General features: G+C 33.7%; 2 protein-coding genes across 26 annotated transcripts; one reads left to right on the forward strand and one right to left on the reverse strand.

The window, feature by feature from the left end:
- Positions 1-682: 682 nt before the first annotated feature.
- On the reverse strand, positions 683-9,154 carry LOC130797226 (uncharacterized). Of its 25 annotated transcripts, none has more exons than XR_009038804.1 (9): positions 8,444-9,154; positions 7,965-8,057; positions 7,511-7,625; positions 6,618-6,693; positions 6,226-6,295; positions 6,033-6,102; positions 4,747-4,842; positions 3,004-3,470; positions 691-2,880 (listed from the first exon to the last, which is right to left on the reverse strand). XR_009038804.1 is itself a non-coding variant. In XM_057659739.1 (4 exons), the coding sequence occupies exons 1-4, from the start codon at positions 8,775-8,777 to the stop codon at positions 6,774-6,776; spliced, it is 588 nt and encodes a 195-aa protein (XP_057515722.1). In that variant the 5' UTR covers positions 8,778-9,154; the 3' UTR covers positions 6,750-6,773. The 25 variants fall into 25 exon arrangements, 2 of the variants coding, with proteins under 2 accessions (XP_057515722.1, XP_057515723.1); XR_009038803.1 differs by having other exon boundaries at positions 6,610-6,693; XR_009038808.1 differs by lacking the exons at positions 6,226-6,295; positions 7,511-7,625 and adding an exon at positions 4,296-4,410 and having other exon boundaries at positions 685-2,880; positions 3,004-3,073; positions 3,387-3,596; positions 6,610-6,693; positions 7,965-8,578.
- Positions 9,155-11,090: 1,936 nt separating this feature from the next.
- LOC130797228 (60S ribosomal protein L36-2-like) lies at positions 11,091-14,519 on the forward strand. Its single transcript, XM_057659744.1, has 4 exons — positions 11,091-11,221; positions 13,813-13,917; positions 14,031-14,230; positions 14,331-14,519. Exons 2-4 carry the CDS (start codon positions 13,816-13,818, stop codon positions 14,359-14,361), a joined length of 333 nt encoding a protein of 110 aa, XP_057515727.1. The 5' UTR covers positions 11,091-11,221; positions 13,813-13,815; the 3' UTR covers positions 14,362-14,519.
- Positions 14,520-17,292: the final 2,773 nt, after the last annotated feature.

The following is a 17,292-nucleotide window of genomic DNA, read 5'->3' on the forward strand; positions in this document are numbered from 1 at the left end:
TACGGTTACTCATGTAGGAGTAGTTATTTTATTAGTGGAGTTTAGTGGAGCAGTTACTAGGTCATTTAGGAGCAGTTACTTTAAGTTTCTGTATATATTATCATCATCAGTTCTTGAATAAAATACAAAAAATAAGAATCAGAAAAACAAAAACGTTGCTGATTATCTAAAAATCATGATTGTGTACTTGGAACACTCATTATTATGAAGTCCTTTTTGGAATACTCACTTTCTAAGTTCTGGTTTTCTAAATTGTCAAAGTCACTTTTTTTAATCCTTGGTTTCTGGAAATCAACTTAAAAAGCCACATAGGATTGTCCTTTTCTCAGCATGTGTCGTTATCTTCTTAGCCTTAAACTTATTTGAGGGAAAAAGAAAAGGAAAAGGTTGTAACCTTTTTGCTTTCTTCTTTTATAATATTGTTTTCTCCGTGCTAGCTACTACCACACCATTGATTTAGATTTAAGTGAATAAATTAAAGGTATTTAATTTGATAATATTCTTTGAGTTGAAGCACATAATATAAATATTAAAGACGATTCTAATTGATGGTACTAATAGTGTTATTACTCGATTACTCTCGTAATAGATTAGACATTTTTTATTATGTAATATTAGAATTAAGGCATTTAGTTACTATATTTATATATCATAAATTTGCTAATTATAATGATATGGTGCAAATAAAATATTTAGTTACTATATAACTGTCCGTGACACTTCCTCGTCCAAATGTTGGTCCCAACTTTTACATAAAAGTTGTCTGTTTATATGCTCTTCACTGCTAGCGGGAAATATGTATCAAAGTTCGTATTTTATATACCGAGTTCAGTTTCGCTGGAATGTTATTGATTACACTCCATAACTGCAATAATACTCTCTTTTTCAATTTTGTTGATGCAATAGCAAACCAAATGATTTCAACACAAAATACTAAGGCAAGGTACATTGGCAACATAACAAATTCACTTCATATTAATCTAGCTTTGATTTTATTTTCATTCAGGCACAACACTTCCGGTCGAAGAAAATAGTTGGAGAAAGTTGCAGATGAGAGTTGGAGAAAGGTTCCATCACACCGAGGAATTCACATCTGTCGGTTTGTAGAAATGACAAAATAACATATATTTTAGAATGCCGTACTAATTTGACTTATACTCTTGGACACATTAAATATAAAAAATAACAATCCATTAAATATAAGAATTTTAAGAATGTAAATCTTTAATATATTGATACATCTTTAATATGTTCTTTCTAGAAACAGTCACCCCAACTCTACATTCATCAACCTCATTGTTGTCCTTGGGGCATCCAACCTCAGCTCCCTAAAATTTTTCACTATGATTTTTTCTACATTTTTGCTTCAGTTTCTATCATAGCCTCCATATCCTCATATCCTCATAAACTTCTCCCTTATAAGTTTCTTCTTGGAAGCCAGGTATAAGAAGTTCTAAAGTTTCCATCAACCTACTTTTCCAATAACCTAAAGTTTCTAAGTGACATGAGCTGAATAAACAGTTCTCCCAGGATATCAGCAAAGAACACAAAAGCATTTTAAAAACAAGCTTTAAAAGTCCAATTTAATTACAAGTTTACAACATTTGAAAACCAAGCATTTGACGAGGATAAGGAAAAAGAATATAGTCAACTGGATAGATGAATCAATGCTTGTTTTCATAGCCATAAAACTACAACGGAATCAGCTTCACGAGTGGGGAGTACTATAATCCTTAGCAAGGTTTATATCTATTGCAAGAAATATAAGATTGGAAGTGTTCACAGAATATAGTTAAATAGTAAACTCCTCTTAAGTTCTTTGTAGACACAATCACTAAACTCTACTTCAACCTCTGATCCTTACTATGTGTCATAATCTTAACCAAATATGATCAACTTCATTAATAAACCCGATGGATGGATGATAGAAATTGCTACAATTGACCCCAAAAGCTCTCACATACAAAAGTCAATTGCAGCATTTCCAATGGCACGCATGAGCAATTAACAAGAAATTTAAGAACAATATTAATAAAGCCAAATTAATTTCTTCTAGTACTCTTGCCAATTTTTGAAACAAGATCAAGTGATGATAGAACAACAATTTCTTCAAAAATCAGAAGGATTAAGAAGAAAACAGAACAACAAACTCCATAATGAAGAACCCGATTGAAGACAGATAAACAAATAAATAAAATAGGACGAAAAAACAAAACCTCAACGAAAAATAAGAATGTGGGGAAGACAAAGTGAACGTGTAATAAAGGGACCTATACAAGAATAGATTTCATTCTTCTACCAAATACATGAGAAGCTACTAATTTACACAAGACTAAATATAATTTTTTGCAACAAATTGGGGTCCTATGTATATTTTAATAGGACCATGAAGTTATTATAAAAGGGGTGAAGGCTTGGAGAAATAACCTAAGACCTCTAACAAGTGAAGAAGGCGTGAGCACCACAAGCAGCCTAAGTGATGATTAGTCGCCAAGCTCATACAATATAAGCCACAACTCGCTGCCCAGGAAAATAATGCGACGAGTTGAACCAAAGCGATGATTCATGGCCTAGCTAGTCAGCCTTCACGATTTAGTTAGTTTTTAATTTATTTGCTTTTATTATTTTTATTATTTCTTAAGTTAGATATAGGGTTTCCCAAGTAAACTTCCTCTATAAAAGAGGATTTAGGTTTAAGGTTTAGAGTTCATTTTTTATCTGTAAGTGATTCATTGTAGTTAATTTCTTCCAGCTCAATAAAATTCAATAAAATTAGGTTGCCAGTTACGCTTCTCAGCGTACCATTAAAATCATCCTCATCAAGTCATCAGAATGCCCAACATCAGTATCAACCTTCTGCAGCCTTTTCAACTTGGTTTCCTGTTGGAAGAAAAAAATGTAAAATCAAATATTTAAAGTCCAAATGCCATATCTATATATCCAAAGCATAAATATACCAGCAACATAATAGAATAATGCATTGGATAAAAACATCGTACTCACTTTACGAGGAACTTTCACATTATTGTCCAGTAGAAGCTCATAATCATCATCATCAAGTTCAAAGGATTCGCTAAAAAATCCAATCACCAGTAAAATAATGAAAACGTTTAGGTAGCTTGCTAATTAACACTCCCTAAAATGGAGAACAGAAAAGCAAGTGAAGTGATTATGCTTCTTAAGCTGATACACAAATTAAATTAAGCGCTTTAATCAACTAACTACATTCAAGCAGCTAATACAAGTAGGAATAATGTAGCCCCACTTAACTAATTATATACCTTTCAACCTACCATTTCAGATATTAGCGATTACAAAACATCATTTATTCATATCAACTTAGCTTTTAAAGTCACACATATAAGTTGTTGACAATAAAGATATACCATATTACCAATTGCACGTCCAGGCTACAAGTTACAATGGCACTATCCACATCCCCAGCCTGACCTTCACAGTTGTTTCACACCCTGGAAATAAGGCATCATTGTGATCTACAACATTATATTAAGGATGAAATAAAATTGAGAAACCAAAGACGCAATACACATCATAATGGGATATTTAAGATACTCATCCAATAGCAACCAATAGGTCTTCGCAATATTCAGCATCGATAGTCAATCAACAGTAACAAAAGCACCATCAACAACAAGCAAGCAGCAGAAATAGACCAACCACCACCACCGGCGCGAAGAAAATCAAAAGCAAGCGAAGAAAATGAAAAAATATCATTGACAAACCATTTAGAATACGTATTTGGAAACCTATATAGTACAAGTTGTACAACAATACATCCATAAATAGATTGAATAAATTCATTTTCAAATAAAACACAAAGGATAATATTCGAAAAACTATGTTGTATAAGAAATGGTTTTCAAAGTTACCTAACGAAAAACTTTTCAGGTGTCCTTTAACAAATTTGTTTTAAAATATTACCTTGTAGTTAATTTCAGACCATTAATCATACTACTAACTTGCGCAGGGTAGTCATGTGCCATTGTTTACACCTTGTGAAGCACAAATTTAAGGAAATTACCCAATAAACCTAATCAACTCAAAGTCTCTGGCATCTAAAATAGTGGGCAAGGAGGTATTTCAATTTTACTGTTATATTAAGGTTTTTGGTTCATAGCTTCATTGCTCACTTTCTTTGATGGAATTTTATAAAGTTTGGATTTTTATCTTATGGGTATTATGGTTAATTGATAGTGGACAAAGCAGAGTGAAGGAGACTGTTAATCTATTGTTAGCGGGAAAGGATTAGCTGCTTATTCAAAAAAATGATCAACCTTTTCTTTTTCCACTTCTTTCTATCCCTTTTCTCATCATCATCTTCTTTGGATTCTTCCTCATCTTCATCGCCATCAACAATAAAACCATCATTCTCACACTCATCCTGTACTTCTGTTACAAGAAACAACTCATGAACATTTCATTTCATGCACATTTAGTGGCAACTAACATGCATCCAATCCAATTGCAACAATAAAGTATTATCAACAAACATACTTGTTCACACTGCAATAATATTTATAATACAACCACAGTATACACATTAAATTATTAAATCAAGCAATTTGCGATTAACAGTGCTAAAAAGGTCATAATGCACAAAAACATTCTCAGAAATGTAAACCCTAGAAATCAAAACCCTAATTTTTCACCCAGAACTACCAAAATCAAACCCAAAAATGACAAAAGAAAAACTAAGAAACTACAAAAATAAAAAAAATAACTAACCTTCCTCTTCGTCTTCATCATCATCACCATCACCACCACTTCCCTTCCGATCATCGAGTATATTGCCATCATCGAATTCTTGAGGATCGAGCGCCTCTGTAAAAAAAATTCCATCAATATCATTAAAAAATTAAAATACACAATAAATTAGGGTGTCTGCAAGAGAAAAAAAACGCGAGTTTATGGGGAAATGAGGAGAACTGAAATATGGGAATGATGAAACGAAAGGCTAAAACGGCGAGGAAAGTAAAAATGAAGGAGAACAGAAGAAATGGATCTAGTGAGGTCTAGAGGGAACTGAAGACTGAGGTTGAAAGCCTGATTACACTGTAGAGCAGAAATCGATAAATTCTTAGAAGGTCTTGTACAATTTTTAAAATTTATGATATTTTTCTAACAACTTTGTATTTGTAAATACTTAACGTATATCATGTAAAATTATTTTGAGGTCCCCTACTTTTTAAAGTCTTGTATGGTTGAACATATTAAACATCCTCAGAACCTTTCTTATATGAACGATGAAACAATAGTTGTTTCACTATCATAATTGTTTCATTCCTTTTTCTATCTAATTTCCAATTCAACTTTAGGATCTACTCATTTCAACTATATAACTGGTAAGTGCACGTATTCATGGCCTTTATAATCTTTATTGAGGTAGTATTAAGTCCCTTTTGCTTGATTTTGTGATATATTTGTGTAATTTCACTGAATGATTGTAATTGTAATACTTTGTTGTGTTTGAGGTGAAGTTGGAGGAATTATGATAATTAATAGGACCATGAAGTTATAAAAGGGGTGAAGGCTTGGAAAAATAACCTAAGACCCCTAACAAGTGAAGAAGGCGTGAGCACCACCAGCAGCCTAAGTGATGATTAGTCGCCAAGCTCATACAATATAAGCCACAACTCGCTGCCCAGGAAAATAATGCGACGAGTTGACGACTCGCTGCCAAGGAGTTATCATTCAAAGGTGGAACCAAAGCGATGATTCGTCACCTAACTAGTCAGCCTTCATGATTTAGTTAGTTTTTAAGTTATTTTCTTTTATTATTTTTATTATTTCTTAGGTTAGATATAGGGTTTCCCAAGTAAACTTCCTCTATAAAAGAGGATTTAGGTTTAGGGTTTAGAGAGTTCATTTTTTATCTGTAAGCGATTATTTCCACAATTTTCCTAGTTCCAGTTTTCTCAATTTTCACATTCCTATCAGTTTTCCTAGATTCATTGTAGTTAACTTCTTCCAGCTCAATAAAATTAGGTTGCCAGTTACGCTTCTCAGCGTACCATTAAAATCATCCTCATCAGAATGCCCAACATGAGTATCAACCTTCTGCAGCCTTTTCAACTTGGTTTCCTGATGGAAGAAAAAAATGTAAAATCAAATATTTAAAGTCCAAATGCCATATCTATATATCCAAAGCATAAATATACCAGCAACATAATAGAATAATGCATTGGATAAAAACATCGTACTCACTTTACGAGGAACTTTCACATTATTGTCCAGTAGAAGCTCATAATCATCATCATCAAGTTCAAAGGATTCGCTAAAAAAATCCAATCACCAGTAAAATAATGAAAACGTTTAGGTAGCTTGCTAATTAACACTCCCTAAAATGGAGCAAAGAAAAGCAAGTGAAGTGATTATGCTTCTTAAGCTGATACACAAATTAAATTAAGCGCTTTAATCAACTGACTACATTCAAGCAGCTAATACAAGTAGGAATAATATAGCCCCACTTAACTAATTATATACCTTTCAACCTACCATTTCAGATATTAGCGATTACAAAACATCATTTATTCATATCAACTTAGCTTTTAAAGTCACACATATAAGTTGTTGACAATAAAGATATACCATATTACCAATTGCACGTCCAAGCTACAAGTTACAATGGCACTATCCACATCCCCAGCCTGACCTTCACAGTTGTTTCACACCCTGGAAATAAAGCATCATTGTGATCTACAACATTATATTAAGGATGAAATAAAATTGAGAAACCAAATACGCAATACACATCATAATGGGATATTTAAGATACTCATCCAATAGCAACCAATAGGTCTTCGCAATATTCAGCATCGATAGTCAATCAACAGTAACAAAAGCAGCATCAACAACAAGCAAGCAGCAGAAATAGACCAATCACCACCACCGGCGCGAAGAAAATCAAAAGCAAGCAAAGAATATGAAAAAATAACATTGACAAACCATTTAGAATACGTATTTGGAAATCTATATAGTACAACAATACATCCATAAACAGATTAAACAAATTCATTTTCAAATAAAACACAAAGGATAATATTCGAAAAACTATGTTGTATAAGAAATGGTTTTCAAAGTTACCTAACGAAAAACTTTTCAGGTGTCCTTTAACAAATTTGTTTTAAAATATTACCTTAGTAGTTAATTTCAGACCATTAATTATACTACTAACTTGCGCAGGGTAGTCATGTGCCATTGTTTACACCTTGTGAAGCACAAATTTAAAGAAATTACCCAATAAACCTAATCAACTCAAAGTCTCTGGCATCTAAAATAGTGGGCAAGGAGGTATTTCAATTTTACTGTTATATTAAGGTTTTTGGTTCATAGCTTCATTGCTCACTTTCTTTGATGGAATTTTATAAAGTTTGGATTTTTATCTTATGGGTATTATGGTTAATTGATAGTGGACAAAGCAGAGTGAAGGAGACTGTTAATCTATTGTTAGCGGGAAAGGATTAGCTGCTTATTCAAAAAAATGATCAACCTTTTCTTTTTCCACTTCTTTCTATCCCTTTTCTCATCATCATCTTCTTTGGATTCTTCCTCATCTTCATCGCCATCAACAATAAAACCATCATTCTCACACTCATCCTGTACTTCTGTTACAAGAAACAACTCATGAACATTTCATTTCATGCACATTTAGTGGCAACTAACATGCATCCAATCCAATTGCAACAATAAAGTATTATCAACAAACATACTTGTTCACACTGCAATAATATTTATAATACAACCACAGTATACACATTAAATTATTAAATCAAGCAATTTGCGATTAACAGTGCTAAAAAGGTCATAATGCACAAAAACATTCTCAGAAATGTAAACCCTAGAAATCAAAACCCTAAGTTTTCACTCAGAACTACCACAATCAGACCCAAAAATGACAAAAGAAAAACTAAGAAACTACAAAAATAAAAAAAAAAATAACTAACCTTCCTCTTCGTCTTCATCATCATCACCACCACCACTTCCCTCCCGATCATCGAGTATATTGCCTTCATCGAATTCTTGAGGATCGAGCGCCTCTGTAAAAAAAATTCCATCAATGTGATTAAAAAATTAAAATACACAATAAATTAGGGTGTCTGCAAGAGAAAAAAAAAACGCGAGTTTATGGGGAAATGAGGAGAACTGAAAAATGGGAATGATGAAACGAAAGGCTAAAACGGCGAGGAAAGTAAAAATGAAGGAGAACAGAAGAAATGGATCTAGTGAGGTCTAGAGGGAACTGAAGACTGAGGTAGAAAGCCTTGGTAGAGCAACAATTGATAAATTCTTAGAAGGTCTCTACATAGAGCTGATTACATAGGCAACGACCAGTTTATGGGTCTAACAATCATTCTAAGCCTTATTTAAAAGTCACGTGCCAAGCACTTATTCAGAAACAAAGACTTAAACATAAGAACAATACTGAACCAGGGCTTCTGACACTGATCTTGCTGCCTTACGACCTTGGAGCTGGTTCTGTGGTTTCTGTGTGGACTATTAGGGCTACGCTTGGGCCTTGGCTTCTTGGTCCATGTGCATTGATGACGTTCCTTGGATTTTCTTGATCCTTGATGCAAAATTCTGATGTCCAGGTACCTTGCAAGGTAGGCTGGCAGGCTGTTTTCTCTGGATTCTGTTCTTGTGGGTTTAAGTCCCTTTGTGATGTTTGTTTCTGATTTAAGGGGCTTAGATTGTCTTGATAAGATTGTTCCTTCCTTGCTGAGTTCTGGCTGCATCTCTATGTTTGAATCATGCATATTTGGTTCACCTTCTTGCCCATATGCACGAAGCCTTAGCTGCTGGATGAGAGCCTACTGTGTTGATCCCATATTGATGCTCTAAATGGTTTGTGTTCTGATTTGCCTATGCTGCACTGCTGATGCATTGAACAATCAACTTGATGTGTGCTGCTACATTTTAAGCACAACCCAATAAATCTCTCCTCGCATAGGACCTGATACCAGCCTCCATATTTAGCACTTGCTGAATAGTCATGCACACAGCCACTTGTTTGCTTGCACAAGCTATTGTTAGTGAATACTACTCCCAAGTATAAGGTCTTGAATGTGTAAGAAACCTACGCCATGTCAAACATGGTGCATCGGTGACAAAAAATACTGTACTGCAAATAGACAAAAAATACTGTACTGCAAATAGACAAAAAAAAAACAAACATGAAACAAATAACAAAAGTTTTGAAATACCAACCCTCATGGCAATAAGACATGGTGAAAAAGCAATCGCTTCGATCCAAAAATCGAAAATATTGAGCCAAATCCACCTAAATTATTATAAACTTAATATGTAATATATGAAGTATAATTCATCATATTAATGTAAAACTGAGAGAAAATGAATCGAATTGTGTTTTCATCATATTCCACTCAAAGTAAGTTTTAGGAAAACATAGAAGGAAAGTAACAAGTATAAAAAACATTAGCAGTTTTTCAAGTAGCATCACTAATACTCCATTTGCGAAGACGAACGCATCATCTCCTTCCTCCAAAAACATGTACCAGTTTTTCAATTCAATAGCAAATGTATATTTAAGCCCTATAGAAATCACAAAACTATGATATTAGGATCCATCATTTGACCTTAAATGTCTAGCTCGGATGACAAACATAAAACCGATACAAATTTTTTTGGACATCCCAAAGTACTATTTCTATACGTGACTACTGATTCTGAATTGATGGCCAAGGATTATAGATCAAGATTTGGAAAGTTAGGTTACAATCAGAAGCTGCCATGAAGCATTAAGAAAAATAAATTTATAGAAAGGTTGTTGCTCTAAAGAAATGCAAGAAACTCAACAATAATAATTCTAACCAAAGAATCTTGAAAGTTTCCCTTTTCTCATTATATATTACGAATAATTGTCAATTGGCAATGAAATCATATTGCAAAAATATGGTTTTGCTCATAGTCGTGCCATCTATAAATGAAAATTGGGCAGTCATAACTTTCTCAAAATTCATCGAATTTTATCCACAATTCTGATATATTGCGTAACAATTAGCAACCCTTAAACATATCCACAAATATATCATTGTATAAATCCAGCGAATCATGAAAAATTCCTATAACCCACTTCCACATTGGCTCATGATTAAAAAAGAGATTGAAGTTATATAACCAGTTTCATTGAAGTTAATATCACTAAAAACAATCGTAAAATATTGTCAACAATCAACCTAACTCAACCCAAAAACTAGAGGTCCGTTCCATATTATTTTGTTAAACTTTCTATTATTGAGGTATTTAATCCAAATATAAGCCAAGTCTCATAATCAAAACCGTTTCATACAATAATTTTTGTTTTCAAAGTCATATGATATATGCTTGATGGGTATTATGGGAATTAATTGGAGGTATTAATGGGTAGTTTACAGAGTTGATGAAAATAAATAAGTGTATTTTTGTAATTTTATGGGTAAAATGATAAAAAATAATTACTATATATAGAAATAGGATATTTGTGGTGAATTTACCCAATGATTATGAAAACTAAAGCATAATATTTTAAGTCCGTCTTGTATGAGACCATCTTACGGTAATATAACCTTAAAATAAGTAGTCCATAAGCTAAAATTTTTATTATTAGGCTATTTAATTCAAGTATAAGACATATTTTACGGTGAGAACGTCCCATACAAGAATTTGTGTAATATTTTTGGTTTCTTACTGTCTAAAAAACTATTTATAAAAAAAATCAATTATCTATTCCACCTAAGGATGGTCATGAGTCTAAGATTCTGATGGATCCACCCTTTTTTAAAGGTCTGAGTCTTATTTTTTGAGACCCTTCGAATCCGAGTCCAATCTAAATCTAGAAAATAATTGACAGGTCTAAGTCCAGGTTTGGACCCTTGGACCTGTGTTTGGGTTTGGGTCTAAAAATTTTAGATCCCCAAGATCCAGTTCCAAATCTAAATCTATTAAAAATAAATGAATCCTTGTTTGAATCTAATTGGATCCACTCTAAAGCCGCCCCATGAAAACCCCAATTATAAAAATAGTAATAATAAACCCTACATTACCATTAAAACTAGATATTAACCGTCGATATTGGAAGTAATCCAACGGATGAGAGAAAAACCCTAAACACATCAAAACCAGTTGCCCGCATTTCTCTTTCCATTCTTCCCCATTTGCATCTCTCGCCGTCTGGAGAACGCGGTAACTCCTACATTTCCAGGTATTATTTTTCTTCATTCTCAAATCACTCCGTCTTTTTGATGTAATTTCTGATCTATCTTTTTATTCACTTTGATTTCATTTTGGTTTATAAATGATCAAATCTATGGAGAAATTATCGGTTTTGGAAAGTTGTGCTGTTGACCTTCGTTGGCTACTTTAGGAAAATTTGAACAAGCATGCTGCATTTTAAAGAATGAATTGTTTTCTGGTCTTTTTGAGAGTTTTTGGTTGAGAGGACTAAGGGAGTGTTTGGTACAAGTTGTGGAAATGGAATGCGAAGAAAACAAATTAGGAGGGGTAAGGGTAATGATAATTGTTATTGTTATGAGTTGTTTCTCATAGCTGTGCACAGAAAACACTGATCATCTTGCTGCCATTTCTTATTATTTGGTATATTTAAAATAGTCATATTCTTTGGTGTCGCGGAACATTCATTTTGGTTTACATTTTATTTTGTTCTAATTTTTATACAAATAAATAAATCATTCTTCAAAATACACAATTGCAAAACTATAAAGTGTTTAAAGATTAAAACAGAGAAAGCATAAATTAGTACTAATAGGAAACATTTAAAGCATTTTCAATCTCCAAAACGGCACAAGTAATACAATTGACCAGAAAATTGAAATTTCTGCATACATAATAAAATTGGAAAACTAACTAAAATTAAATTAATATCACTAGGTTTTCTTTTAGAATGTATAGAGAAAAAATCTAGTGAAGAAGTGCAGTAGTTGAGTTGAATGCTAACACTCAAGGAATATTGAAACTCAATGAACCAAATTATTTACAAACAACTGTAGCAAGGGGATGGAAATTGGCTTGGTAGAACCCAAAAGTTGGAGTAGTTAAATTATCATTGAATACAAAGTAAAAATCAACACAATAGGTGATATTGTAATCATAGAGCAAAAATATGGTATTTGGTAATGGTAGTAATTGTGGTAATGGACATGGTAATGTGTTAACTGGGTGAAGCGGTTATCGCATCATCAAATTTGGCTTAAACCATGAAATGTTGCCTGACAGCCTTGAATGCTATTTTTTTTATCCCTTTACAATACGAGTAATGTTGGTTTGCTAAATTTTAAACTTTTACTATGCAACCGATATCATAATACACAACCTATGTTTGCACTATGATTGTAATGGAGGAAGGACACCGAATAATCAAGGAAAAGGAAGCTCACTTCTAAAACATTAAAGAGTAGGGAGAAACCGGAAAATTTGTAGAGCATAGTGAGGGACAAGTGAGATTACAGAGAGAGGAAAAGAGAGAAGTTAAGGAAATTGATTTTAATTTATTGGTGATTTGTTATCACCTGGTGAGAAGAAGAAACAAATGGAAGGATTCATTTAAAGCACAAAATAATGAGTTGGATTGTTAGACTTACTCTACAAAAGAGTTAATAAGAACACTTGTATCTTGTTTACTTTTCTAAGACTTGAGTTCCATTTACTAAACACTCCTATGTATGTTGATTATTATGTTCACTCTAATGAATATTTTCTATTGAGCGCTATATTTGAATGGAAGAATTTAGAAGAGAAAGAAATGAAGGAAATGGAGGGGGGGACGATATGTCCTTCATTTGGATATTAAAAGGAAAGGAGATAATTGGAGGGAAGAAAATTGCCGAGGAAAACTACTTTTCATTTTAAATAAAGCAATTCCTTTCAAGTTTCAACATTAGAAACATCCGAAAGGAAAACACCCCAAACTTTCTCTCCCCTCTCTTCCACTTTCCTATTATTTCTTTCCTTCCTAAATTTTTGAACAAGTTAAAGGTCACTAATCTGTATGCCTCTGCCGTACACTATTATGGTGAAATAACTCCAAAAGATTGTGTAATGAACTGGAACATCTCATTAATAAGCCATAGCAATATACAAAGCTGAAATGTAATTGATATTGTATGAATGAGTTTCAACAAATGCAAAATAGAATCACAATCATTTGACAGGCTTGCAACTCTCTCAAAACATAGAGGGAAAACGCGGTAACACTAGAGATTTTCGGCAACGTCTAAATATTGGTCTAAACCATAGCGATATCCATTGATGCGGCAAAAAATTCAGGTTTTTTTATACCTTTACAACACATGAAATATCGGTTTGTTTTTTTAAAACGTTTGCAAATTGCAAGGCGGAAAATGCGGCCTTGTTTTTACACTATGTTCCAATATGAGTTTAAAACTCAACCAAAAGTTTTTACAACATATTCTCATGTCTCTCTACTCCCTATTCTTATTATATACTAGTTTCCCTCTTCAAGGATTATCGTTAATATAGAGTTAAGGCATTAATGTCAAATTTTTGGCATCATTTTCCACAGATATAGTTTGCAAAAAATTTGTAAATAATGTCTTTGGGGTCTAGGGTGAGATTGTTTTCTTGGTTTTTGAATATGGATTTGGCTGCCTCGAACATATTGTGCTTATGCTGTTGTTGGTTATTTTAAGTCTTTGGTGATATTTGTTGCTGGTTTGTATCATTGACATCCTGTGGCGGTGTAAATTGGTCATTGACCTCTTTCATTTGTGTTCTAAACTGGGCTAAATTTTACGAATCTGGTCTGCTCACTTTTAGGTAATGGCTCCAAAACAGCCAAACACAGGTCTTTTTGTTGGCCTGAACAAGGGTCACATTGTCACCAAGAAGGAGTTGGCTCCTAGACCATCTGACAGAAAAGGGGTGAGTGTATTTTTTACCTAGAGCAATTGCATTTCTTTTAGGGTAGAATTGGAAGTTCAATCTTACAAAATACATTTATAATGTTTATTTATGTCTTGTTTTCTTCTATGCAGAAAACCAGCAAAAGAGTTCACTTTGTGAGGAGTCTCATCCGAGAGGTTGCCGGATTTGCTCCCTACGAGAAGAGAATTACCGAGTTGTTGAAGGTTGGCAAGGACAAGCGAGCCCTGAAAGTTGCTAAAAGAAAGCTTGGAACACACAAGAGGGCAAAGAAGAAGAGAGAGGAGATGTCAAACGTACTCAGGAAGATGAGGTATGTTGCACTTTCAGATTTTATGTTGCTCGGATGGTACCTTACATTTTGCAATACGATCAACCAATTATATCTTTTCTCTTATCTGTGTTTTCAACAGGTCTGCCGGAGGTGCCGAGAAAAAGAAGTAATCTTCCTTGAAAGCTTGATAGTTTTATGGTAGTATGACTTTTATTGCTCTATTAGACTTTTGAAAGTTCAATTAAAATTTTGCTATCCTTGTTAAAATATGAATTCTTGCTGATTTACTATAAATGAATGTGGGATTTCAAAGTTTTGTTCACTGTGATTCTGTGAATCTCTTCGAATTCATTTGTATCATCGGCTTTTGCTGTGGAATCTTGTTAGCGTTCTCTTTTTGACTTCTGAGCTTCGTGTTCTGCTGTGTTTAGTGCTTGAACGCCGCACTTAAAGAAGATGATGATGATGTGTAGATCATGTATGTCTAACTTGAACATCTGAAATGGTCAGTTGGGAATCTTCGGATGGGTTTTGAATCGGGGTATTATTAGTTGGGGCGTTTTGGGTTTGGTCATTTAGGATTGGTTATTTTTGGTCAGATTATGTTTGGTTTGTCTGGGAATGTAATTTTGTGTTGACCCCACGAGTTAATAGTTGTAAAAAAAAATTATTATTAAAAATCTTTTCACATAAAATTTAAGAATTATATATTTTTAGGTGTGCTTGTAAACTAATTAAAAATAACAAATAACATGATAACGATGATTATGACCAAAGATGAAAATTCATCATTAATATTGAAAATCATCATCATCCAACCCAGTGTCTTTTGCTTATAGAAAACTAAAGACAGGATCTGAGGAGGGAAAGACGGCGGCAACTCATACCCATAAAGGGGAGCGCGGCCAAAGGAGTTTCCGGGATCGAGAAAAATAAAAAGACATAGATACACGTGAATGAAAACTAAAAGGCCTATAAATAAAACGGAGAACCCACTAGGAAAAGAAAACAAAGAACTAAAAGAAAAGAAACGAGAAAAACAAGAGGTTAAAGACACAAAAGGTACACTAAGAGGACATCAGTAATCTAAGACGTGTATAAGTTATCTCCAACTACTTCTATTCCTAGTCAGGTCCGCAGAGAGGTGTAACTCATACAAGTCAACTCTTATTTGTTCGTCCTAAGTTCTCCTGGGTCTTCCTGTACTCTTTTTACCCTCTACTATAATGTTTCTTACCCTCCTCACAGGGGCGTCGAAAGTCTTTCTCTGCACATGTCCAAACTACTTCAATCTATTTTCGCGCATTTTTCTAAATATAGGGGCTATCCCTAGTTTGTCCCTAAACTCTTGGTTCCTAATTCGATCCATCATAGTGTTCCCACACAACCTTAGCATATGCATCTCTATAACTTTCATCTTATGTTCGAAAATCTTCTTTACAGGCCAACATTTGGTCCCATATAGCAAAGCAGGTCTGATTGTCGCCCGTTAGAATTATCCTTTTAACTTGCTTGGGGGCCTACATTTGGTCCCATATAGCAGAGCAGGTCTGATTGTCGCCCGTTAGAATTATCCTTTTAACTTGCTTGGGAATTTCGTATCACATAGCACTGTGGTGCCTGCTCGGCACTTGAGCCAACCCGCCTGTATATGATGATTTACATCTCCGTCAATCTCCCGATCCCTTTGATTGATCGATCCCAAATACTTGTACTTGGTTATACTTTTAACAACTGTTTCACCTACTTGTGTTGGCCTACTAAAGTCGCAGCGCAAATACTCAGTCTTCATACGACCAATGCGCAACCATTTACCTTCTAGAGCTTCCCTTTGAAACTAGAATTATATTTACATGCTAAAGTAAAGATGCAACAAAAGATAAAAGAATGATTATATATTTTTCTAAAAACTTGTCTCCCTTTTGATATTGCCCATCTTTATTATAAACGAATTTATAAATTAATCGATTTATAAATAAATATCATTATACTATTGAGTCCTTGTTTAAAGGTAGGGTTTGCGAGGGAGGGAATGTAGGCAGACTACTACCCTTATCACAAAGAGGTTACGATCGAAGAGAATCTTTCAACTCGATTATTGTTTGGCATATGAAATTCCTGTAAAGGAAAAGCCTACAAAAAAAAAAAGAAATCAGAAAAAATAGACAAACATACTAGAAAAAAAGACCGCAAGAAAACAAAAAGAATTGATTTATACACAGTTTTACTCCACTTGCACAACAATTTTTTAAAATTTTTTTGAGTTTTACCCGGGTGAGAGGGAGCCCAACATGAAATTCTCGACGGCCATGGCCCCATGGGCAAGCTTTGTCTGAGGAGGAGGTTTGGAGTCAGTTTTCAACTAGTTGACGCGCCTCGGTTAAAACCTATGTTTATTGTCTACGAAGAAATCCTTCATGTGGTGCGAATTACAACACTACATGTTATATTCGGTTGGACTTAATATCATAGTTAGCTTATAATCGTTGAAATACAACGTACACACGCATTATGAGCCAATGAATTCCATTTCAAAAGTTAAAATCATATGATGGGAGAAAAATACTCTAATAACTCCGACTACCCTTGAATTGATTTGAAAGGAAGTGAACCAAAATTTTTTGTCCTTTTTCTCCTCTTCCCTTCCTCTCCCTCTTTCGGTTCCTCCTTTTTTTCCTAAAATATTATCCAAAACGCATTCTAATAGTACAGACACATGGATTGCCATCCTTTTTATACTCTTGTGCTAGGATTCCTACTTCAATTTAAAGATGATTATTCAATTACATCATAATTTTATTCTTCTTTTAGAATATATTTTTTTCAACATCTTTCATGATCGTAGTAATTTGAAATAAATAAGATATATTATCAACACAATGAACGAAATAAGATAAGTTTCAACTTATGTCCAAAAGTAAGCGTGCAATTCTCAAACTTGTGGTTTGGGGCTGTTCACAGTTAGTAACTACGAACAAGTCAAAAAAAACAAACTAGTTGTTCCCAGTTAATAATTGCGAATGACTTTGACTTTTTTTTTGACCTGTTTGTAGTTAATAATTGCGAACAGCTACTTCACTTTTTTTTTTTACCTGTGCGTA

This window comes from Amaranthus tricolor, chromosome 12 (assembly GCF_026212465.1).
Source record: "Amaranthus tricolor cultivar Red isolate AtriRed21 chromosome 12, ASM2621246v1, whole genome shotgun sequence".
Taxonomy (NCBI): domain Eukaryota; kingdom Viridiplantae; phylum Streptophyta; class Magnoliopsida; order Caryophyllales; family Amaranthaceae; genus Amaranthus; species Amaranthus tricolor.

Excerpts from the sequence above, each read along its gene's own strand:
- LOC130797226 (XM_057659739.1), bottom strand. The coding sequence starts at position 8,777 with ATGCATGATTCAAACATAGAGATGCAGCCAGAACTCAGCAAGGAAGGA. Across the intron at positions 7,626-7,964 it reads TGATGAAGACGAAGAGGAAG|AAGTACAGGATGAGTGTGAG; the intron begins GTTAGTTATTTT and ends TTCTTGTAACAG. Across the intron at positions 6,820-7,510 it reads AAGAAGTGGAAAAAGAAAAG|ACCTATTGGTTGCTATTGGA; the intron begins GTTGATCATTTT and ends AATATTGCGAAG.
- LOC130797228 (XM_057659744.1), top strand. The coding sequence starts at position 13,816 with ATGGCTCCAAAACAGCCAAACACAGGTCTTTTTGTTGGCCTGAACAAG. Across the intron at positions 13,918-14,030 it reads GACCATCTGACAGAAAAGGG|AAAACCAGCAAAAGAGTTCA; the intron begins GTGAGTGTATTT and ends TCTTCTATGCAG. Across the intron at positions 14,231-14,330 it reads AACGTACTCAGGAAGATGAG|GTCTGCCGGAGGTGCCGAGA; the intron begins GTATGTTGCACT and ends TGTTTTCAACAG.